A 26,661-nucleotide genomic window follows, 5' to 3' on the forward strand; every position below is an offset into this window, starting at 1 on the left:
CTTAGGAGCCATGAGAGGGCTACAGCACCTCTCTTCTTGACATGAATGAAGAAGGACCCTATTCTAAAATAAGAATTTGTATTGCTGAGGAGCACCTGGTTGCCGCAGTCAGTGGAGTGTCTGACTCTTGACCCCAGGGTCGTGAGCTCAAGCCCCACGTTGAACGTGGAGCCTACTTTTAAAAAATAATAAATTCTACAGTTGAATAAAGTACCAATTTTTTTCTAATAAACATTGAATAATGAAAGTATATGTATTAAGCATCAACAATATTCTAGGCACAGGGAAAAAAAATACTAACTAACCAACTTTTCATTGTATATGAGGATACAACTACAAATGTGCCATAAATTCTGAATGTTATTCTCTTACCTTTCAGAGAAAGAGATACAATTAAGAAGGTAGTGGCCCCTGAATGGCTTAGTCAGCTGAGTGTCCGACTCTTGGTTTCGGCTCAGGTCATGATCTCATGGTTCATGAGTCCAAACCCCACATCAGGTTCTGCACTAACAGTGCAAAGCCTGCTTGAGATTCTCTCTTTCTCTCCCTGCCCCTCCCCTGCTCTCTCTTTCTCAAAGATAAATAAATATTAAAAAAAAAAAAAGAATGAAATCTACAGCAAGATCATTAATGCATTAAAATGACCCATCAATCAATATATCTGAGCCTTTACATGCTTTTTTTAAAATCATTTAGTTATCTGGATATTAACTTGCATTATATTTTACTCAAGAGGTAAAAGTTAGGGGAGCATGGATGTCTCAAGAAGAGGACTAACACTTGTTCAGTATATACTGTAGAATATTCCAAAGAGTCAGGACACCATAGGAGTTAAGAACATGAACCCAGGAACTAGACTGCCTGGGTTCAAATCCCCTTTTTGCCCTTGACCTACCAGTGTGATGTAATACAAGTACCTACTTCAAAAGGTGTGGTGATGCCTAAATAAATTTGAATGAATACATATAAAACATTTATAATTGTGCCCGGCATGTAGCAAATAACTGTTAGCTGTTATAATTCTACATTATTATTTTAATATTATTATTATTGTTGTTACCATTAAGTTATATTATTATGTTACCTAGCACTGTAGATTAGATGTATCAATTCATTTAACTTCCTCAGACATCCATGAATAGCTGTCTCCAGGTCAAAGTCCTTGGTATGACACACAGGAGCCTGTGAGATTTGCCAAAATCTCTGTACCCTCTTGTATTCTCTGACAACCATTCATACAGCTCTCAGAATGCACCTAGGGAAACCCAGTGCTGCCCCCAGTCTGCACCTGTGTCCATGTTTCCTATGTCTCAAAGGCCACTTTGTATCAGTGAATTCAACAACTTCCTTCAGGGTTTGCTTCAGAGATGCTCAGATAATTAACATATATGGCCCATTAAATATGGCATTTATCGACTCAATCCTCGGTATGGACACAATTTTTTGCACGAAGCTGCCAAAGCTTAGATAATTTTCCAAGGTTATTAAGCTGGTAACAGATGATTCCGAACTTCAAACTTCTATCTGCTTCACTGTGAGGCCTCTTCCTGTGAACAGAAGTCATCCATCTTCCTTGGTAAGATCACCTTAGGTGTTTATATCTATCATTCACTTTGCCCCAATACTATAACATGTTTACCCATCTGCTCTTATTACAATGAAAGGTCATAGAAAACAGTCATCTTTGTAAAATTATTTTTGGATTCCTATTGTCAAGAACATAGGAAATGATAAATGCTTGTTCCAGTGAACAAATTAAAGTTCAATAAGTAGCTGTGAACTGAATATTTTGCCCAAGACATACAAGCTGGTTGCAGATCTGGGATTTAACCATATGTGTATATCACACCTGACCATCAACCATGAGAGGTCTTCAAACAAACACCAATGTAGTTAAGTCTGCAAATGTACCTGCAGAGCAAAGAAATCACATGAAATTAGTTAAACCTAGTGCCTGGGTGGCTCAGTTGATTAAGCATCAGACTCTTGGTTTGAGTTCAGGTCATGATCTCATGGGTTCATGAGTTCGAGCCTGCATCAGGCTCCATGCTATCAGTGGGGAGCCTGATTGGGAATCTCTCTCTCCCTCTCTCTCTGCCCCTCCCCAGCTCGTGTGCTCACATGTGCACATGCTCTCTCTCTCTCTCTCTCTCAAAATAAGTAAATAAACATTTTTTAAAAAAAGTTTTAAAAAAAGAAAGAAATTAGTTAAATCTAGTGTAAGTAGAACCATATAAAAGTTTACTAAATTAGCCAGGCACGTGTGCTTACACCTGCGTTTTCCAAAAATTATATCTGCAGAAATTAGCCTGTGGGGTTCAACTACACATTAGATAAAAGAGTCCTGTAATCAAATAAATTTGGCAAACTCTGAGCAAAACAGGATGCACTTAGCACACAGGAAATGTTCTATAAATATGTATTAGGTTTCTCAGAGACTTTAATATGAAACTGTTCACTGTAGCCCTCCATGAAGGGGATTCACCATTTTCTAAACATACTAACTAGTATTTCACCACAGAAAACCCTCCAAACACTTTGTTTACATGAAGTATTTCTTGGGATTAGTATTCCATGGAACAGACTTACAGCAAAGTATGTGACTGACACTTAGTGCCCAGGTACTGTTTGCCCAAGTGCACTTGCTACTGTCCCAGTAATAACTCATCACAGAACAGAAACAGACTGAGTTGAATCCTGGGGAAAAGTCTACATTTGCAAGAGCTGTGATGCCAAGGAATGGATTTCTCAATCTCCCCCCCCTCAGAAAGCTAAAACCAACTCTCTCTTCAGGAGAATCCCTCCTCTTCCTTTACTTCTAAACTGAAATTGAAAGCTGTTCACTGAAACCGTCATGAGTGACTCTGGCTATAAATAGGTAACAATAGAGATCTGAGAGAAATCAAGAAAAAAAGGAAAAAAATTATATTCAATTTCTTTTTCTAATCAGAACATTAACACTTTTTGATCCAAGATAACCAAATATTAGAACTTTATACAGATACTAAAGCACAAGATTACAAAACGCCCACAAGACTCTGACCGAATTGAGGCCAACATATTAAATGGAATTACAGCTATCTTAAATGGTCATCCTCAATTAGAAAACAGTGTGCTATGATTGTGCTCAAAGTCATGACTAATATTTGAAGGGGAAAGCAACAGAAGACACTCCCAGGAGGGAGAGGTATCTTGTAATGTTTATGTCCACCTCAGTGCCTTAGACTTGTCTGAAAATATGTAAGGAAATAAGTAAAGGAATCCTCTGCCCATTCCCAGTAGCCAGGCTTTTATTTTTAAGGTTTGGGCCTTTTCCCCAGTGAGACAGAGATAGAGAGAAAGGGAGAGGGAAAGATGGGGGGGATGGAGGGAAGGAGAGGAAGGGAAGAAGAAATGAGGGATGAGAGAGAAGGAAGGTATACCCCCACCCAGGCAAGCATTCCAAAAAGACTATTGTTTGTGATGATCTAACAAGGTCAAGGAGACCCCAGAGGGTCAAGGCAAGATTTTAGGGAGTTGACCCAACAGTGGAGAAGAGGTGAAGTAGAGATAGGGTCTCTGTCCCTTGCTCTGGGAGAAGACAAGGAGTGTCGTAGTCCAGCAACGGCATGTTGTCTGTGAGCTGGGCCTGAGTGACACCAAGACCTCAAATGACCAGTGACACTCACAAACACAAGTCTCCTGGCACCAGGGCTTTGGAGAAGCAGCATAGTTCTCTGGAGCTAAGCCTGGAATTACCAGACAGAAGGAGGGAAATGAGGGCATCTCAGGGGCCTGCCTGGAGCAGTATTACCTGAGAGACTGAGGAGCTTGCCCCAGCAGACGGGACAGGAGGACAGTGGGGACCACTGTCAGTTAACAACCAGAGGCCTCTCTATGCTGTTTCCTGAGCCCTACAAGCTTCCCACTCGCATACCACCCAGAGTTCTAGCACAACACAGACTTCACCAACTTCACTTACAAGAGTCTCGCAGCCAGGTTTTTTATATGATTTTTTTTAATAAAGATTATACAATATAGCCTGCCCATCAATCTTCTGGAAAAATTTACAATGGTTACCTGAACATTCCTATCAGCCTTTTCCTAAGGAAAGGCCTGTACTGCTTCTCCTGATTAAAAAAAGAAAGAAAGAAAGAAAGAAGAAAAAAACCTACCCAATTACATTCTGAAGCATCTACAGCAATTTCAACTGAGCCCAAACTCTGGGTGTGATTTCATTTAGACATTACGATATGGAGAAATTAAGTCCAACTCAATAATTGCCCTAATACTCTTCAATTATTTGAAGTTGCCACATATCATATTTCTCTTTTCTTTTTCCTTGTGGCCCAACTACTGGGCCACATCATTATGACCTAACTACTGAGTCTAGCACCTATGGGCATCACTCGCCAGCCAAGGTTGTGGTATCGTCCCACGGCTTGCAAGAAGCATGCCAATCCAGAACCGTAACACTTTTAGCCTCCTTTATCCTTGAACCACAAGAGTTTCTAAAATCCTCCCTTGAAGATATCCACCAATAAGCTTTACATCTCCCACGTGGGACCCAGTAAAGTCCCCCATCCTGACGTGGCAGCCTAAATCAGAGGCAGGCTCTGGAATCAGACATGTCTGTACTTGAATCCTAGATCTGCCACATCCTGGTCATATGACCTGTGTAAGGTACTTCACTTCTTTAATTCTGACTTTTCTCATCAATAAAATGGAAACACTGGTATCTATCTGAGAGGGTTGTCATAAAGATACGATGGGAGAATGATATAAAGCCCTCAGCACAATGTTTAGCATACAATCGGTACATGAGAAATGATAGTTATTATTAGCCATAGAAAATCTAGGCCACTGAGCAAATACTCAGTTATTACTATAACTGCCTGCAGGAGTACTTTAATGTCTAGGAATGTGGTAAGCACCATGGTTAGTGCTAGGAATTAACTAAGCTTCTAAGTTACTTAGATATGTTTTTCATGCTTTTTAAAACAGTTTCTAGAGCAGACATAATCACATTATGCGGAAATAAATGAAAATTCAGACTTCAGAGAAAATGCCAAGATTAAAAATGTCCCCAGCCATCATGTCAGTATTGTCATTTTAAAGTCAGTACCATTTTTAAAGTAAGTAGTATCATTTTTAAAATAAAAATTAATAGTGCCTTGATTACTAGTCAATTTTTTTTAGAAAAGTTCTAGCTGGAGTGTGAGATTCATAACATTATCTTTGGAAGACTGGTAAATAATGTGCAAAAAAAAAAAATGTCCCTGGCCTTCTTCAAATAGAAATATTTCCATTTAAGCATCAAATCTATGATAGATTTTTGAACCTTTGGCCAATACCTTTAATCAGTGATATGCTGGTGAATGTTTAACAACCAGCTCTCAGGGGAAAGGAGGCACCTGGTTTGTACAATTTGCCAGTTTCCATGGTGTGAAATACTCCACCCAGGCCTGTTTCAAACTAATAATCAGTTTCCAAAAGCCAGTGCCAGCCAGCACCACCACAGCACCCAGATAAGGAGTAGTGTTCATAATGATTAGGTAGTCTACCCCAACAGGGTTGCTTACAAGGGAACCAAGGAATTAGCTCACAAGTAAAAGGCAAATATAGATTTAAAAAATATACAGATTTTCTAGGAAAGTAACTGAAGCATCTTACAACAGGCTAATTCCACAGGTATTTTTCAGACTGTTTCCCTTTTGCACTCAAATTCCCCCTTAGTGAGAGCTATGCTCTTTCTGCATAGGTGGCTGACAACATTCCAGCTTTATATCAGCTTATTCTGTAGTGACCTTGCTATCCTCTGAAGAATCGTGCCAGACTGAGGGGCACCTGAGTGGCTCAGTTGGTTAAGCGTCCAACTTTGGCTCAGGTCATGATCTCATGGTTCATGAGTTCAAGCCCTGCATCAGGCTCTGTGCTGACAGCTCAGAGCCTGGAGCCTGTTTTGGATTCTGTGTTTCCTTCTCTCTCTGCCCCTCCCTGGCTCTCACTGTCTGTCTGTGAAAAAGAAATAAACATTAAAAAAAACTTTTTTAAAGAGTCTTGCTAGACTAAAGTCTTCACTGGCTAGAAGGATCCCAGGTTCTCTCTTTATTCATTGAGGATCTTCCACTAATTTTCCCCATAAGACTACTGCTGTCTTCCTGTCTCCCTTTCATCAGTAAACCCACCACCCATGCTAATACCTTCTCTAGCCAGTAAGAGAGACAGGTTCTATGAATGGGAAAGAATTAACGATCCTTTAATAATTTGCTTATCTATTTGTTCTTGTATTTGGAAACAGAAAAACTTAGCTTTTAGGAATACCATTTTGGAGACAGCATGAAACCCCCAAAAAAAACCTGTCTGTGTCTTACTTCTGGCTTTGAACTCCAATCTATCCCGAGACTACTTCACTGCAGGAACTCATCACTCAACAAATGAAAGGATTAAAAAAAGGAGAGTTTATAAATGAAAACAAATTTAATAACCTATTTCTCTATTAACTCATAATGCTGCACTTCCAACCTGTTTAATTGCTAAAAGACAAGCTACTGAATGTGACATTCATCAATTCTACCATCTGTCTGTAGGTTACACTAAAAAGGCAAATTACATTACTTCTTTGGCTTAGAAAAAAAACAAACCCAGCGCTAAATGGAGGAGTTTTACGCATGGATGTTGGTGATGATAGCAAAGCAATGAGAATGTACTTAATGCTGCTGATCTGTACACTTAAAAAATGGTTCAGATGGTAGAGTTTATGTCTTTTTTACCCAAGGTTTGGAAAACTTTTTTAAAAACGTAAAGAAAAAAATCTATTAAAGAGAAATTCTGCCACTCCGCCTTCCAGAGTTGCAACTAAGACGGTAAACCAGATTTTAAACAGATTTTCTTAAAAATAAATAAAGGGTGCCTGGGTGGCTCCATCAGTTAAGTGTCCAGCTCTTGATTTCGATTCAGGTCATGATCTCAGGAACCACGAGCCCGGCATAGGGCTCTGCACTGACAGCGTGGAGCCTGCTTGGGATTCTCTCTCTCTTTCTCTCTCTCTCTCTCTCTCTCTCTGCCCTTCCCTGGCTTGTGCACATGCCCAATCTCTCTGAAAATAAATAACTAAACAGGAAGGAAGGAAGGAAGGAAGGAAGGAAGGAAGGAAGGAAGGAAAGAATGAAGGAAGGAAAGAAGGAAGGAAGGAAGGAAGGAAGGAAGGAAGGAAGGCAGGCACCTTCAACACTGCCTGTGTCTAATTACAGACTTCAGGCATAAGGGCACTGAGTATTAAGAAGAAGCTTTTGCTCTGCTAGATGTCAATGCTATATGCTCATTTTTCTAAAAGTCTCTTACATTCATTATAATTAACTTCGTGGGCCAAACGGATACAGTTTAATCAGGAAAACGAACAGTCAAAAATTCAAAACCTACTGCATTCTTTGCCTCTCACTGGGTCAGGCAGGCCAGAGCAGTCCACTGCAGAATTCGGAATGGCGACTCTCCACCGGGAGCCGCTGCTATCACATTCTGTATATTCAAAGTGGTAATCTTTCTGCAAACAATCACAAAAACAAGCCTTTGTTAGAGCCAGTTTTAATGGGATGACTGTGCTTTCTCAATCACCCCCAACCTGCACACAAGTGATTCCAAACAGTACTCTCTGCTTGACTCTCGGTCTTACCCTATTGCCTTCACACCAAGCAGGGCTTTGTTTTTTGTTTGTTTGTTTATCAAAACTCTATCAGGCCGGGCACTGAGTAGGCTCTGAGGATATGAGGAGGAACAGCCAATGCTCTCAAGCTGTGACCATTGACCTTGAGTCTCACCTCCTAGAAAAGCACACTACAGCACACTACCCTCTTTCTTTTGCAGATATTTTTAAGCTCCAAATAAATGATAGATATGATCCTAAGGGCTAAATAACACTAGGAAACTGAATACCACCCCTGTCCCCAGTTGTTCAAAGAAAGAAGAAACCATTCCCACTGACCTAATTCTCTGCTTAAAATTTAACAGCAGGTATAATAATCATCTAAATGTTAGTAAAAGGCAGTTTTTTAAGCACCTTTCCCAGGCTCCATACACACCCACCACAGCAGGCTGCCGTCAATCACAGAATATAAAATAGACATTTATTACAAACACCAAATTAAGACCAAACCCACTTAGCTCTAGCTTTTGGGTGCTTTGATGTTTTCACAATGACCCCTCCCCTGGTCAGAGCACATTACAACTGTGAGGTGCTTGAACTGAGGGAGAACAAGGACACAATGTCATTGGAGCATTTTAAGAATGAAAGAAATTCTAAATCCTCCCCCAAATATTTTCAGTTCAATATCCTCTTTATTCAGTGAATATCTTGGATGTGGCTATTTGGATTCATTCACTCAATTTTGCCTCCCTTACTATATCAGTGACCAGAGAGAACAGAAAACTCAAGTCCTATCAACATCGGGAAAATCAGGTGTGTGAGGTGGAAAGGTGTATGTGTGTGCGTGTGCTTACGCATGCACACGTGTGTACACAGAGAAAGAATATCACTTAAGAAATGGCTCCTGAAATCACAAAGGTGTGGAGTTGAACTCCCATCTCACTACACCAGGTACAATCTGTGTAATACTGGGCAAGCCACTTGACTTCTCAAAGCATCCATTTTTCATGAGTAAACTTAGAATAAGAATATTTCCTACCTTGTATGGCTGTGTGGAAATTGTTTAAGATAATGCATGGAAAATGTTAGCTATATCAGGCTACACTGAGTTAGCGCTTGATGAATGGTAGAGATATTATCCTTACTAAGGATCATGAGGGTGGAGACGATGATAGAGAAAGGAGGTAGTGGAGATGTGGTAAAGCACAAACTGTCTGAGTCTGTTTCCTCTGCTTCAGTTTCTGCATATACATAAGATAAAATGATAAGGGATCAGAAGGTAGAGAAGGTGGAATTATCAGGCTGGAAGCAAAGGTTTTTATGCTGCATTGAGACTCTGCCTCAGAAATAAAATTTAGTATACCTTCAGGCGATCCTCTGTGAATATTATTTTTCTACTCAAATATCTGACCACTCAAGACAACAGATAATTTGAGATGAAGTTGACAAGATCCTGGTTTCAAATATGGCTTACTGTCAGTTAAGGGCAAATCTACATACCTAAAAAAAAATCATTTTTAGCAGCCAAATGGGAAAAATTTTCCAGAAGAAAAGTTGGGAAGAGGGAAGGAAGGAAGGAGGGAGGGGGGAAGGAAAGCAGTAAAAGGTCACTAAATGTAACTACATACCATGGTCAAACACAGAAGTCATCATAAAGTAAAAAATAAACAACAAAACAAATGGGTGAAGAAACAACACACAACAAAGGTTAATTAACAATCCTGGGTTTCTAAAAACTAATCCAGGAAAGGACGAACAATTATTTGGAAATATGGTCAAAGAACATACACAACTCATTAAAGAGCGATACAAACTAAAAAAGTTAAACCTTGACAAAGAAATACAAACAGTTTTCATCAAGTTGGCACATTTTTAAAATCATGTTTAAAAGTTTTCTAAGGCCTGGGTGACTCACTCAGTCAGGCATCTGACTCGATGTCTTGATGTGGGATCGAGCCCCACATCAGGCTCTGTGCTGACAGTGTGGAGCCTGCTTGGGATTCTCTGTCTTCCTCTCTCTCTGCCCTTCCCCCGCTTCACAGGTGTGCACTCTCTCTCTCAAAATAAATAAACATTAAAAAAAAAAAGTTTTCTTAGACTTCAGTGCAGTAAAAGGGGCACTTGTGTGCCTCCCATCACAGAGTAAAGTGATGCAACCTTTCTGGAGAAAAGTGGATCAGTAGCTTTAAAGTGGTCAAAAATTTGAACTTCAAATCCCTCTGGTAGCACCCAATCTAAGGGGGAAAAACAGTTAATGTGGTCAGAGATTTATGTGCAAAAATGCTCCTCACAGCTTCCCTATAACTAGAAGTAGTACCATTAATAGCTGAACATGATAGAACCATACATTATTTATCTGACATTGTTCACATGCATCTACACATGCATCGGTACTCATAACAGTGACATGGTTCAGGAAGGACAGTGAACAATATCGCCATGGTTCAACTGAAACTCAGACTGGCTGAATGATTTAGCCAGAGACACCCAGCTACTATGTCACATAACTAAGAGCAGAAGTCAAGCCTTGTGTTTATTTACCAGAGTTTTCAGTTTAGATAACACCATTATGCTTAAAATAGAAGGTTACTGTTTTAAAATCGAAGGAATGGGAAAAGTTTCTAGTATCAAAGCCTGATGGTTTGACAAGTCTAACAGTGAGCCTGGGGATGTCGTATATTCAAACAGGAGACGAGAGCATGCAGAGAAGCAGAAACCATTGGATTCCCCCCTACGTTTCACAGTTCTGATGGCAACAAGTCCAACATGAGTATCACTGGGCCAAAATCAAGGTGTCAGCCTCCCTCCAGAGACTCTAGGGGAGAATCCACTCCTTGCCTCTTCCAGTTTCTGGTGGCTGCTGGCATTTGTTGGCTTACAGTCTCCACCTCTGCAATCACACTACCTTCTCCTCTTCTGTCTTATCTCCCTCTGCTTCATTCTCGTAAGTACACTTGTGATTACATTTAGGATCCAGTTAGATAATAAAGAATAATCCCCCCATCTTAACTTATTCACATCTTCCAAGTCCTTTTTTCCATAAAAGATAATTCATGGGTTCTAGGGATGAGGACATGCCTATGTTTTCTGGGCAGGGAAGGCATTATTCAACCTACTACAATCCACTCCCTGGCTCCAAAGGCACATGTCCCTCTCACATGCAAAATATATTCACCATATCCCAACATTCACTAAAGACTCAACCCGTTATAGCACCAACTCAAAATCCAAAACATCATCTATATCTCATCAGCTCCAATGTCCCAGAAGTAAACCTCCAAATCAGGTATGGGAAGACTCATTATGATACACATTGAGGCAACATTCCTCTCCATCTGGCACCTGTGTTACCTGCTTCCAAAATACAATGGGTTTGGACCTTAACAACAGTTATAGACATTCCCATTCTATAACGGATAAACTGGAAGGGAGAAAGGGAAGGAATAAGCCAATAGTCCCAAGTAATTTCAAAATCTAGCAGGACAGATTCCATTAGTATTCCATTAGAAACAATCCTCTGTAGTTTAGGGCTCCAACATCTGGGCCCAGAGCCCCACCCTCAGAGTCATTCTTAGGTTGTTTTTTGGTTTTGGTTTTTTTTTGTTTTTTTTTTTGCTTTGTTTTTTTGAAAAGGAGAACATATTTGCAGCTGAGATGGTTTATTAAGCTGTTTCTTGCCTGTAAAATTTTGGGATTCCAATGGCCTTCCTCCATTTCACCCCCCTCTGTTCCTTTCAGTTCAAGCTGGCGGTGTTTCTGCTCACGTTATCAAAAACCTTGTGAGTCTCCTGTGCATGTCACAAGATTCATTCCATTAGATGGAGAATCTTCCATAGATCTTTCCTGGACAGTCCCAGCCCTATTCCTGGCTTCTGCTGAGAGGGTTAAAAAGACCCATGAGTCTGACACCCAATTTCCTCAGCACGAGCAAAAGGTTTTCCAGACACATTCTTGGGCTTCTCTCCTCAGCGTACTTTCATAATGGCGGGTCTCCTGATTTTAGCATTGTCTGCAACCTGGACAAAATGAGAATTTCCCCAATCATCAAGTCTGGTTTGCTTTTTATTTAAGAATTCTTCCTTCAATTTGTCTATTTCCTCTCACATTTTACAACAAGCAGCAAGAAGGAACCAGGCCGTACCTTCAATACTTTGCTCAGGAATCTCCTCTGGAAATATCCAAGTTCATCACTTATAAGTGTTGCCTTCCACCCAAACGTAAAACAAAATTCTTCTGCATTTTCCACTACTATATAACAAGGACCATCTTTCCTCCAATTTCCGATGGCATATTCCTCATTTCCTTCTCGGCCCTAACCAGTAGCACCTTCACTATCTCTACCAACATTCTGCTTAGGGCAGTTCCCCTTTTCTCTACTGTGCTCCTCACCAAGTTCTCACTGAGCCCTCAATGGCAGAGTCTTTGGTACTCACATTTCTGCCAACAGTCTGTTCCATCCAACCCAGGCTTTCCCTACAATGTGCCTTAAACTTCTTTCAGTTTCTGTTCTTTACCCAATTCTAAAACCACTTCCACATTTTTAGGTACGGTTACAGCAGCTCCCCACCTCTGGGTAGTAATCTCTGAATTGGTTTTCCAATGGCTGGTGTAACAAATTGCCACAAATTTAGCAGCGTACAACAAAAGAAATGTCTTCTTACAATTCTGGAGGGCAGTAGTCCAAGCATCGCTGAGGCATCAGCCAGGCCACGCTCCTTCTGGAGATTTCAGGGAAGAATCCATTCCTTGCCTTCTCCAGCTTCTGGTGGCTGCCAGCATTTGTTGGCTTGTGGCCACATCACTTCAGTCTCTGCCTCCGTGGACACATTGCCTTCTTTCTCCTCCCACTGGGACTGCATTGAGGGCCCACTGAGATAATCTACTATCTCAAAATTCTGTCACATCTTCAAAGCCTTTTTTTGTTGTTATTTATCATGGAAAGGTAACATTCACAGGTTCCAGGGATTAGGACTTGGGCAGGGGAGCATTATTCAGCCTATCACAACCCACTATTGTAGAATGGCCTTGACCAGCCATGCACTTACATAATGGCTTCCTTGTGTCTCTTGTTCCCACTTATTTGTATTAGGAAGTCTTCCCTATTTTCACATCCCACTGAGAAGATCCTGGCCCTCATATGTAAAATTCAGGTAATTTGTTATCATCATTGCAAAATAATGATGCTGAGAAGTCTGACACGAATTCCAAAAGAAGGCCTCAATAAGCTAGGAAGCTCAGAAAACTCTCTTTTACCACTGTCATTCAACTTGCCAATTAGGAGATGAAAACATCAATAAGAACAGGTCAAAGGCATACCATATTCTCTGCCCGTAATGGCAGATGTCATATGTCAATTAATTTTCCTAAAATTCTTTATCCTATCTGCCTCCTCCCAGTTACTGACCTCTCAAGGGCCACAGCTACTCTATGTTACAAAATGCTTAGGATTGCAGCAGGAAGCTTTAATGTGTTTATTCATAATTTAAAAATATTGAAATGCAGACGTATTTCATGAAGAGAGCAGCATTCAGGGTCAGGAATTTAGGTTGTAGCCCAAGCCAGATGGGTTTTAAATTATTTAATAGGCTATTTCATCTGGGCCGATAACAGAGAATTTTCTTTAAAATGTGTTTCTGAAGGCAACACTTAAATCCATACCAAAGATGTAAGCAATAGTGTGAAGTAGTAAAATCACTAAAGATACAATATATACTCCTCAAATATTCTTATTGGTATTCAAGGTACCAAATAAAGAGAGTTAATAGCAAATAAGTTTTCAGATTTATACATAATACCCCAAAACTCTAGTCACAGACCCATCTACACCATTGAGCACTTCAGTGATCCCTTGGAAATGGGAATTTCCCAGGTGTTACAGAGCTATTAAAAAGGTAAATTTTTTCTTATACCAATGTAGAATACATGTCAAAGATTTTATGTATCATTAATTAGCAAGTCAATCCGTAACATGTTGTAACAAGTTCCAAGGAGAATTCAAAGAACACCCATTAGCTGGCAATCAGGAAAGCGAAATGAACAAAGAGATGCAGAAAGAGTAAATATCCAGAGGATGATGATGAATTAATTGCATTCCAAAGAATAAGACACACTCTCACCTCCATGGACAAGAGTCATCTGTATTACTATTGGTTTCCTACAACTCAACAGTGTTGTAAAATAGTTCAAAGACAAAGGTATAGGCCCCTAAAGCAACTGATCATTCAAGCAAGGGGCACCACACAGGACACCCAGTCATCTTTTCTGCCTATTTCAGCATGTTTCACAAGTTTTCCTGACAAGTTGCAGGGGCAGAAGTCCTGATAATTTCAGGGCTCCAGACAGTTTATTGCCAAACATAATGACATGAATCAGAGTGTGCTCTAAAAACAATGCAACATCAGCTCGCAGGCCACACTCTCCAAATCACAGACTGGACAAAGCATTTGGACCTACCATACACAAAAGATGGCAGCTACTTAGACATGTCTGCAAATCCCAGAATGCTGGGGCACGGAGACACTGCCCCAAATAACAAAATGATGGTATCCTTCGAAAACTTTGCAGTGTAAATATGTGGGAACCAGAGAACAACCCAAAAAGAAATAGAGCATGGAATTACTACTGATCACCAAACATTTAAGGAAAGATAATCCCTCAGTAGAAATCATGGTACTCCCCCCAGAAACACATGCTCACAAATAAAAACCTAGGCACAAACTCTCAAAAAGCAAAAACTTTACAACTAAAACACAAAATATCAGAATACGATGGAATAAACACTGGAGTCCCCAAGTGCCCCTGACAAACACTCTCCTTGACCAATCTTAAGGCTAGCTCCTCTGAACTCTCTTCCCGGGGAAGCCTTGGCCTTTGGGCGTCTGTGTTCATCTTTGTGTCACCCAGTTTTAGAAGTCAGTTTACCCAGAATCTCCCCCCACTTATACTTGATGGTTTCCCACCCTGCTCCCTGCCTATGAACCCCCACTTGTCCGTGCTATATTCAAAACCCAGCCCATTTCTCTACAACGTCTCTTTTCTGCTATTACAACCGTTCCAGAATAATATTCCAGAATATTATTCCAGAATAATATTACAAACGTTCCAGAATGTTTTTACTCTTTGAACCACCAACCAGTTCTGGTTTCCCCTGACACCCCCAAACACAAAAGTTGTTTATATTTCAAAAGCTTCATGGCATCCACAAAAAGCTTGAGGTATTGCCTCTAAGCATGAGGACAACTATTAGAATTTTACTACACATAGGCTAGCCAATGATTCAAATAAATCTCACATATAAAAATAATATGCATATATACATGTCTTGACAATACACACATTTTATATGAAACATTAACATATATAATGATTTATGCTTATAATAATATGTATCATTTTTTATGTTAACATTAATATATACCATTCTTTACTATGTGGCACTTGGTTTATTAAATAAGCACTATGGCCTAAGTGCTATGGGGAAGATCTAACATAATTACAATGCATAGTCCTTGTACTCAGGCTTATTATTTTGTTGGGAGCAGACAGGACACACACATACCATATGATTTTATAAGAAAGCATAAAGATTAGGGGCTCCAGAGTAGAATACAAGTATCACAGGTCAGTGTTCAAATCAAAACTCCTTCTGGTGAAAATTACCAACAAACATCCCTTAACTCTCCCATAAGGTACAATGTTGTTCCACTTCTCAATAAATTCATCGCAGTCTAAACCCTCTAGCAGATATCTACTGTAGAGGCTGTTTCAGGCAAACAGCCTTGATCGATGGAACATAGAAAGGGCCGATAGTCAACACCTGGCTGAATACAGACAGGCCCATCAGGGGACCCACCTCAAAAAATCCACAGGCCAAAACTAACCAATAGGCTACTTACAACCAGGCACAGCTACCAATAAAGGGGAAGATTCTGGGGTTCCTGGGTGGCTCAGTCGGTTAAGCATCCAACTTCAACTCAGGTCATGATGTCACAGTTTGTGGGTTCAAGCCCCACATCAGGCTCTGTGCTGACAGCTCAGAGCCTGGAGCCTGCTTCTAATTCTGTGTGTGTGTCTCTCTCTCTCTCAGTCTGTCCCTCCCCCGCTTATACTCTGTCTCTCTCTGTCTCTCAAAAATAAATAAACGTTCAAAAAAAAATTTTTTTTAAAAGGGGGGAAGATTCCATATGTCACCATACCTCCTCACCTTCCCCCTTTTAAAACAGCCCCTATCCACGGCCTTGCTGCAGACAGCCCCTCCTCTGCTGTCCTGCTTCCTGCTCTCTTGAGGTGTATTCTATAAACTTCTGTCGCCTTTGTCACTGCCCGCACCACCGACTTCCACCCAGTCAGTCACCCCACATTTGGGGGCCCTCATCTGATCAGGAGAGACACCCCATCTAGACACCACAACTATTTCTTAGCACCCAAATGGCTTGCTTTTTAGGAGCCATGTTTTCTGGAAAAATAAGGGAGAATGTGCATGAGGTGACCTCATTATGTAATGATTTCAGAGTCAGAACAAATTTCTGTGAGCTGGACCACCTGAGCAGCTTTTGAGAAGAAAGCCCTGAAAGACAGCAGGGTTTGTACGCATTCTAGCCCTACCAGTTCCTTCGTGGTTAGTTTGATAGGGTGTGACAAACAGTGACACAAAGCCTGAAGGTAATATGCCTGAAGATATGCAGTGAAATACAGTAGCCTGAGGGTGGAGAGACAGATGAGCCACTGAGTGAACTAATAAAAGAACAAACGAAACTGCCTGGTCTTCTGTGGAAGACCTCAGGGGAACTCTGAAGTTTGTTCATGGCAGTGACCCATCAATGAGAAATTCAGTTCCGAGTAGCCCCTAGAGTCAACTAAGAGGTGACCACGGTTAATTATAGAGACACAGTAGATGAGCACACACTGTATTCAAAAGAATACAGGCAGTTAGAGGACTCAGGCCTCACAGAAGAAGTGCTAAGACCTACGAGAACACGCACACAAGAATGGGACAAAAAGAAGCAAATATAATCCATTTTCTTCATATATGGTTCCTTCTCCTTGAACGTCTTTATGTAAAGCATTGAGAACAGCACACCCTGTATTTGATGAGACTGCAGCTCCTTTGGGAGGAAAGCTCTCGAATCGAAGTGCTCAGCAAACAGCTTGCACCCATATTTGAGACAGCGAAGCAGCAAGAAGGAAAAAGAATAGGAGCCTATAGGGCCTCACACAAATACTTTGACTGCACTCCAGTGAGTGAGCAAACTCATCCTACTTATATGCGAAGGTCAAAAGTGTGAGAATACTTACTGCAGACACACATGCATCTTATAATAAAAACTTCCTTAGCCCACATTATCAAGTACATGTGCACAGTAGCAATGTGCAGTAATATTTATATTCAGATTTTTCTTTTATAAAAGGAACGCGGAGTTACCATGGGAACCTAAGGCTAAGTGAAGTAATAGGTATCTGATCTATTTATGACACATCCTTTTCGCCACATTTGCAGACACTATTGCTTTTGTGAAATTATTTTGACAAAGTTCATGTTTTAAATTGGAGTTCAATGTCTCTCTGTGTAAACAGGGCCTCATAAGCAGTCACTTCATTTTATAAATCAATATATATTTATTGAGCACCTCCCATGTGCCAGGCGTAGACACGTGGATGCTGGGGATGCTGCAGTGAACAAAGCGGCCTAGTCCCTCGTCTCATTGGGCTTACATTTTAGTGTCAGTAAAAAGTGCCCAGGGCTTCTTGGAAGAATCCAGGCTAGACCATTTTCCTTCTATGGTGTCTCAATGCAAGTTTTTAAAGGGACAGGCAAAGAACTGGAAACAACAGACCTAGATCCCAATCTCACCTCTACCAGTGAGAAACTGAGCTAGGGAAATGGACGGGACCCCATCAGAGAAAAAGTTGGGTTTTTTTTCCTTTGCTTCTGTTCCAGCTTCTATTCTTGCTAGGATCTACAGCCCCACCCTACTCTGCACATGTCTTGTAATGCCAATACTGTATGTCCTCCTTGGAAAGGGCAAGGAGTCAATCACTTCTCTAGAAGAGATAACATCTAACAATGGACCAGGTGAGAATGGCCAGAGACAGCTATCATAGGTGTATTCCAGACCACCAGAGCTAGACATCTCCACACCAAGGCCCCCTGGCTCCAAGGAATAACACCTGGGCTCTTGTCTTTGTTCTAAGCGGTTCCTGGATGCCTGAGAGGATATGTGCACCTGACCACCATCCTCAATAAAACCCCCCAAACAAAGACAAGACTCATGCTTCTTTCCTGAGTCTCCCAGATGCTCTGTCCACATCTCCTCTCTCTATATCTTCAATAAACTTTGCTTTTACCTCCTGCTGGCTCACATTTGATTTCCATCCTGCGTGAAACTAAAGACCCTCTGGGCTGGTCCTACAGGATTGGGTCCTTAGGCCCAGCCTGCCTGCATCAAAATGTAAGACCTCAAGCAACTCAACCAACAGTATGCACTCAAGTGCATACTTGATCTTTGAAAGAAAACTGTAGAATTATAGTCTGTATCTCATATTTTCATGGCTCTTAATAAATGGGAACCAACTACCTCCTGTACTACCCTGCACTGTCAGGGAATAATATTCTAAACCAAGTCTACCCATAAAGAAATGAAGAAAACTTCAATTTTCTCAAGTAGTTTATAGCTAGACATCTATAATAGTACCAATATTGGAAATGCTAACTTTAATACTCTCATAGAAGATACTGAGTAAAAGTATTAAAAAGTCTTTAAGGGGGGCGCCTGGGTAGCTCAGTCAGTTAAGCGTCCGACTTCGACTCAGGTCATGATCTCATGGTTCATGAGTTTGAGCCCCGCATCAGGCTCACTGCTGTCAGTGCAGAGCCCGCTTCAGATCTTCTGCCCCCCTCTCTCTCTGCCCCTCCCCCACTCATGCTCTCTCTCAAAGAAATTTTTTTTAAGTCTTTAAACACATGCAATCACTATTTTATTATCTAACTACATTTAAACTTGCTGAATTAAACATATGTTTGTCTTTGCTCCCACAAACCCACAAGAATTTCTCAGGAGAGTAAGGAGTAAAATCCTAACAGTTTAAAAAGACAAAGATAAAAAGATTAGAAGTGAAAATGACAATAGATGCAGATGTCAACAATTTTTTAGAAGACAGAAAGCCTAAGATGAGCTTTATCAACTTACCAAAGCAAGAAAATCTGAAAGCGAAGAACTACATAAGCAGATGAAATGAGAAGAAAGCTGATTTGAGCCGCAGGAAATCTCAGAACTGAAAGTACCAAATATCTCAGAAAGTCAACAAAATCTACGAACAAGACTGGTTGAAAACCTGTTTGAGAATATAGATCCCTTCCTACCAATTCCCTTCCACATCATGACAAGAGATAAGAATTATTTCCTCTGGAAAAAGTGGAATAGGGAGTTTAAAGATTCGGGACATGAGCAAAACAAGTGGAAGGAAAGGCCTCTTGACGAAAATAGGGGACCATGTGAACTAAATACTGAATGATGAGATCTGCCTCAAAGACACTTACCCATCAACACTCAATGCCAACATCCAACCCAGCCACCTCCAACACCAGTGTCTTTTCCACTTGGGCCACCTTCCCTAAACACTAGCAGAACGACCTTCCTGCTCCCAAAGGAGCCCTCAGGGGCTGTGACACCTCACATTATGACAGTCACCCCTATCATTTCAACTGATTTTCATATATGCTTACCTTATAATTGATATTAGCTAGAATCTCAATTTTGTCCCTTGTCCACAAATACGGTAATTATTTTTGTTATTAACAATAACACTCACATTTGCAGAACCCTGTAAGCTTTCCAAAATAATGCTTATAACCTTTTCCGACTCGAACGAGGGCACAGCATAGCCCTATGTAGGAGGCAAGGGTCTTATCTCTGTCATGAGGGCCACTGTCCTGTTTCAGTCACCATCTCGTGCCTCCTGGATGGCTATCACCAGCAGCCTAAGTGGCATTCATCTTCTGCTCTTTCTCCCTCATGACGCTCTGCAGCCAGGTCTAATTATGTCATCCCCGCTCAGAACCCTGCAACAACTTCCATCTGGCTGAGGAAAAAGCACATAAAAGGTCTTTGTCTCTCCACATTTCGTTTCTCAACCTGTTTCATGTATGAAATATCGAAACAGGATATGTGCTACATGCTACACTCTTCCTTGCCTCCAGGCCCTCGCACAGGACTTGTTCTCTGCCTGGAAGGCTCTCTCTGCCCATACCTGGTCATAACCTAAGGACATCTGTACAGTAACAAAGCACCACGTAGCAGCTCTCTTTCAGTCTCATCTGTCACATTTGTGGGACCAAGGGCAAGGGTCTGAGGTGTCCGTTCCTCTTCTATACCCACCCACACCTTAAATAGTCTCCACACATACAAGTGACAATGCCCGCTGCCCACCCAGTCTGTCACCACTGCTCCCACAGCCCACAATCAGGATGCACCTGGGAAAAGCCCATGAAGGCCCTGGCAGCAGACCCAGGCCCTTAAAGCATACAGTTCAAAAGTCACATCATCTAGAGCATGGCATACAAGGGTGGGGGGCAGGACATCCAGGTGGGTTCCTTGGCCAGGTGACTACGTGACAAGAGGAGGAACACACCTGGAAGAGGACCAGAATGACACCCTCTGCAGGTGGTAATGATCCCCACTGTATAACAACATCCACACAAAAAAGACAGAATATCCTAGGAGGGAGGAAGAATCCGATCTAACTTTGGAGGGCTTTCTTGAGTGAAGGTAATATATTTTTTTTGTTTGTTTATTTTTTTCCCCCTAACCTCAATTAAAACTGCACAGTGGTATGTAGAAGGCCAATTTTCCAAACAGGGAAAAGCCAAATCCCTGGAAATCCATCTATTCTGTCTAATTACACATGGCTGCAAGCTTATCTGTGTGTAATAGCAATTATACATTTTTTAAAATATTTTTGAGAGACAGACAGGGGAGGGGGGGAGGGAGGGAGGGAGAGAGAGAGAGAGAGAGAGGAGAATATGAGTTGGGAAGGGGCAGAGAGAGAGAGAGGGAGACAGACAGAACCCAAAGCAGGCTCCAGGCTCTGAGCTGTCAGCACAGAGCCTGATGCCAGGCGCGAACCCACGAATCGTGAGATCATGACCTGAGACAAAGTCAGATGCTCAACTGACTGAGCCACCCAGGCGCACCATCAACTATACGTTTTTTATGTAAACTAGGCTGAAACTGAAAAGTCACCTTTGCTTCTGCAAAATTTGAGCAACTACTTACTATTTAATGAGCACCAAGAGAAACAGCATCAAAAGTTTCAAAAACGTATTAAAGGGGCACCTGGGCTTAGCCAGTTAAGCATCTGACTTCAGCTCAGGTCATGATCTCATGGTTTGTGAGACTGAGCCCCGTACTGGCCTCTGCACAGACAACAATAGTCTTCTTGAGATGATTCTCTCTCTCCCTCTCTCTCTGCACCCCTCCAACACCACCCCCCTCAAAATAAATAAACTAAAAAAAATAAAATACAAAAAACTTGAAAACAATCTAAATGTGCAACAAGAGACTGATTAATAAATTATTGTATACTCACGACAGGATTTTATATAGTCCATTCTAAAATGATAATGCCAATGCCATATTTAATAAAAATATTTCTGACATTTAAGTATAATATAAAGGTTAAGAAACACTATGCCTGAACCCTTTTAAGGTACATGAGTGTATAATCAGTATATGGAAAAGTGACTCAAGGTATATATACCAAAAGGTTGACAATAGTGAACTGAATGCTAAACATAGTGATTTCTATTTTCTCTTTTGTGATTCTGTATTTTCAAGTTTTTCTATAGTTAAAATGTGTTATTTTCTCTAAGTTGAGGTACTTGCTCTGTTAAGACAGAAAAAAGATGCTCATATTTCTCTTGACTTTAGGATAAGGTACCTGGTAGGACGTGCAAAAATTTGAAGGCTTTCACTGAAGGCTTATTCCATTACCATTCATTGGCACCTCAGTCTAGATTAGTTTCTCTGATGAGTGTCAATCACCAAGCAAGGCTTTAAGGACAAAGGTCCCAAGACATAGGTCAGATAAATTCTGTACAAGGTAACATGGAAGAAAAGACCCAGAGCATAAGTACTGGATAAGCAGGCAGATAGAAGGAGGATTCTGCTACAAGGAGGAAAAAGAAAAATGGCAAGAGTCAGAAGGGAGGAAAGAGAACAAGGAGGTACAGGAGTTCTGAAAACACACCTGCGGGATTCATGAACTTGGGCCTGGAAGAGGTAAACTCTACATCTGAATCCAGCTAAGCCATTGGCCAAGGGCAGACAGAAGAGATTTATAAAAATAAATTTTAAATTCAAAAGCTAATAATCATCAACGCTACCACTTGAAATTGAGCTTTACTTGTAAAGAGTGTCTATAGAAATAGCAGAGGTGACAAGTGGCTCTGAACATTTTGACATCTCAATCATGTTTTTGCTTGCAAATTTTGTGAGCTGAGTAAAAATAAGCTGAAGTTCTTTTGCCCTCAACTGATGCTATAAGAATCTCTCAAATAAATAGAATTTTTTAAAATCCTAATAACACCTATTTTCATAACTACACTCCTAGAAAACAACCTTAAAATATCTATTAAAAGGTTTTCCTTTTTAATCAGAAAGAATAAAAGTTGTTCTGTCTGACCAGCATCCTTTTCCCATTTCTATCAGGTAACAGTATGCCCCTTGCCCTAGTTACCTTTTGGGGAACTATTCTAAGATCCCATGCAGTTCTGAATGGGCAGCCTGGAACACCATGCTGTAATACAGACCTGTCATCTGGCCATTATTAGCAAATATTCACTGATGTCAGCCAACGTACAGAAAGCCCACCACAACTTCTCTTTCCCAGCCTGCCCCAAAAAACAAAAGTCAAGACAAAACAAGACACAGCAGGTGGATTGGGGAAGAAAACCAAAACTCAAATGATAACCAGCACACTGGTTCTTTCTTCTTCCTTTCTCTCCTGGCTTTGAGCCAAAGATGAGCCAAGTCGGGGACCTGTCTGGTAGGTGCAAACTTTAAAAGCTCCAAGAGAATCCTATCTTTCTGGCCACAGGACCAAGAAAAGTGAACTCTGTTACCTGGATAATGGCGGACAGGGAGGAGAGGACCATGGGCTTCGTTTTGTTTGTTTGTTTGTTTGTTTGTTTGTTTGTTTTGCCATTGTTTTCCTCTTCCAGCCTTGCCCCAAGGCCAGCCCCAGTCTTAGACCTGCACTGATGACACCACAGTGACCCAGGAAGCTGACACTCCAAGAAAAAACCCATCTCTCTGGATAAAAGAACGAAAACAGGGGATTCTGCTGTGCAGAGTTTGGGAGAAAATCCTTTTTCTTCTCTCCCTTTCTTCTCTTGCCTCTTTACCCTATTCAGCAAGAATCACAGAAAAGTGTGGAGGCTAAAATATGCAGTAATCCCATCTTTCTGGCCATAGGAAGTAGAAAAAGGAGTCCCTGAGGAAATATCCCAAAGTGACAGCGAAGGGGATCGCCAGTTCTGTGTGTGGACCCACACAAGCCCCAGGCTCACCTCCAAGCAGGCCCGTGTGGAATAGAGTGAAAGAATCACAGCCTTGCCACAGAGAACCCAAGTAAGGTATAAACCACCACTCCAACTAAACCCTGAGAGGCTCAAGCAGGAGGCAGAAACTCCAACCACCGAAAATAAAAAATAGACAATGTTTTGAAAACTGAATTAACACCGGAAATGCCACGTACAAAAGGTGGTGGTCTGAACCTAACCATGTCAGCCGTCTGTTAAAACAAACAAAAGAACTCTACAGAGAATTTTTAAAGGACCCAGAAGTCTCATAGCAGATTTTTTTAATGGAAGTATAATTGACATATAACATTATATTAGTTTCAGGTGCACAACACAGTGATCAATATTTGTATGTATTGCAAAAAGATCATAGTTAGTTAATAACCACAATTAGTTAACATCCATCACGATGCATATGTCCAAAATGTTTTTCCTGTGATAAGAACTTTTAAGATTTACTGTCTTAGCAGCTTTCAAATGTGTAGCACAGCATTATAAACCATAGTCATCATGCAGTGCAGGACATCCCCATGACTTATTTATCACTGGAAGTTGCATCTTTTGACCCCTTGTACCCATTTCGTCCACCCCCCACACTCTGCCTCTGGCAACCACCAATCTGTTCTCTGTATCTAGAAGCTCTACAACATAACATTTTAAATATCCAGAATAAAATGCAAAATTATTTTGACATACAAGGAACTAGGAAAAATCTGACCAATAGTCAAAATCAATCAGTATATGGTAACTCAAAATGCACAGATATTAAAATTATCAAAGAATTTTAAGCAGCTATTATAATCATCCCCCACGAGGTTACGATACTCAAAAGCCTGAGGTCCCCATGGCTGTTCCATATTTCAACCAATTCTTGGAGCTACCCCAAAAATACATGCACTCAATACCCTGTTTTAAAGCTGAAACTGATTTGAGCTGGGTTCCTGCCACCTTCAACCAAGAGTGCTGACAGATACCTGAGGTACAGGGTAGTTCCATGAAACCAACTCATATTCAAGACTGTCTCAAATCCCAGGTCAGGTAGATGACTGCAGGGGTTGTGACAGCTGCCAACCATTACTGAATAACATATACCAGTCACAGTGCCATGTTCTTCCCACAAATCTCAATGCTGTCCACAGCCTTTGAAGGGAGAGTTTTTATGGGTAAGGAAACTGGCAAATATTTAAGTAACCTCCCAGTGTCACACAGCTGATCTATAGCAAAGCTAGGAATAGAACCTAATCTAATCCTAAATCTGCCGAATTCCAAAGTATGACATCATGATCATGAGTTTCCATGTTAGGTCCTAAGAGCTAATGACAGATCTTAAAATCTTAGAAGCAGAAATCAACATAAAAACTGCTACCTCACAACCTGTCTCCGTAAGTCACAGAAAGCAGAATTTAGCCAGCAATAATTCCCTTTGCCCAATCCCTCTCCACACTTCCCTGCTGATTCCACCACTCTGTGTCCTGGGGAATCAATGACCTCAAAGTAAATTTAAAAATAATTCTAGGGGCGCCTGGGTGGCTCAGTCGGTTAAGCGTCCGACTTCGGCCTGGGTCACGATCTCGCGGTCCGTGAGTTCGAGCCCCACATCGGGCTCTGGGCTGATGGCTCAGAGACTGGAGCCTGCTTCCAATTCTGTCTCCCTCTCTCTCTGCCCCTCCCCCGTTCATGCTCTGTCTCTCTCTGTCTCAAAAATAAATAAACGTTAAAAAAAAAATAAATAATTCTTCACAAGTTACTTGTTCCAAGATATCTTTAATTTCTATGGTAAGGCTTCTGATGATTCAGCTTTGTCTCTCTTCCTCTTATGTTGGTTTTAAAATAATATTTAATGTTTTGTTTTCTAACTACAAAGCAATACATGTTCAGTGTGACAAGTTTAGAAAATACGGAAACACACAAAGACAATAAATATCTGTTATAATCTCACCAACCAGAAATAACCACTGTTAGGATGTCAGTCATATTTCTAAGCAGGTTTTTATATCAAAAACTGTTATGAATTATATTACCTATTTGACATTAAGTCATATATATATATTTACTTTGGAAAAATTAGAAAATACAGATAAGGATGACTTTCCTTTCTACAGGTTTCTCTTGATTCGTATTTTCATTTTTTTAATGTTTATTTGTTTTTGAGGTAGGGGGGAAGGCACAGAAAGGGAGGGGAACAGAAGATCCAAAGCAGGCTCTGAGTTGACAGCAGACAGCCCGATGTAGGGCTCGAACTCAGGAACCGCGAGATTATGACCTGAACCGAAGTCAGACGCTTAACCGTGAGCCCCCCAGGATGCCTTGATTCATATTTTTAAAGGCAATATACAATAGTCACTTCCAACAAGAAAATTAAACATGTGTCTTTCCAAAATATAATATACATCTCTGTACACAGGAATGAATTAAGACAAAAAAAAATACACAAGGCACACTGTTAGAAATTATAAAGTCTATTTAATTTAATTTATTCTGTTCCCCAATACATACGGGCATCTTTGTGGAAAAATAAATATTTTCTCAGGGCTTTCCACAGCCTTTCCACAGCTATGATACAGCTCAGAAATGTTAAGCAGGCATATTATTCATAGCCTGAGATGACCCTGATTCTAGTCCCAGCACCTCCATTTTTTCAGCTGTGTGCCTTAGGAAAGCCACCTGACATCTCTGAGCCTTGATTTTCTTGTCTACTGGAATAAAGTTGAAATAGTTTCTCTTCGTATCTTATAGGACTGTAAGTAAATTAACGGACCACAATCCAAACATGAGATGATCATTCATACAGAAAAGAAAGTAGTGTTTAGGTTTGTGTGCCTAAAAACTTCTTACTGAATTACTATATTTCAGGCCACACCTTATACTAGGCATACAAATAAGTACTTCAACCTATTTAGCTTACTGTAGTTTACAAAGATGTTTCCCATGTATTTTCTGATGTGATCTTCGCGGCAGAAATGTGCAAGAAGGAGTACCATATCTCTTCAATTCTAATATGCAAATCTGAAGACTGCTGAAATCCCTATCAAAAGAAACTTGTCACTAGCTACACAGAATGGCCTAACTGTCACAGCCGGGGCCTGTAAAAACTTAACAGTAAGTCAACGATCTATTCATTTGATTATCACTTCAGCTGAGTTATTTGTATCCCAAAAATTGAATGTTATCTTTGTGGCTTACAACAGCTGGAAAAAAAAAAATTACACAAGAATACAGCACAGCAACCACAGTGAGGGGGTGTGGTGTGCAAGACCACCTCTCCCACAAGAGGTAATGTAACAAGAGGGGGCAGAAGCTGCCGACTCCCTAAGAAGAAACCACTGATGTTTCAACACTAGAATAAGACCACCTCATGCATCTCGCAGAACTGTCACTAAAATATTATCTGCCCAACAGTTCAGAATAACTCCAAAGAAATAGTGTTTCATTACAAGTGACAAAATCCAGGAGTGTAACTGGT

At 40.8% G+C, this 26,661-nt stretch overlaps 1 protein-coding gene across 1 annotated transcript in view; it reads right to left on the reverse strand.

Annotated features, from left to right (window-relative positions):
- The window catches only part of ELAPOR2 (endosome-lysosome associated apoptosis and autophagy regulator family member 2), a 175,837-nt gene that overhangs the window by 79,160 nt on the left and 70,016 nt on the right, over positions 1-26,661 (reverse strand). The window contains exon 2 of the mRNA XM_060632367.3: positions 7,402-7,522. Coding sequence (XP_060488350.1) covers positions 7,402-7,522 — 121 coding nt within the window. The remainder of the gene's footprint in view (positions 1-7,401; positions 7,523-26,661) is intronic.

The sequence above is a fragment of the Panthera onca genome, chromosome A2 (assembly GCF_046562875.1).
Source record: "Panthera onca isolate mPanOnc1 chromosome A2, mPanOnc1 haplotype 2, whole genome shotgun sequence".
NCBI lineage: Eukaryota > Metazoa > Chordata > Mammalia > Carnivora > Felidae > Panthera > Panthera onca.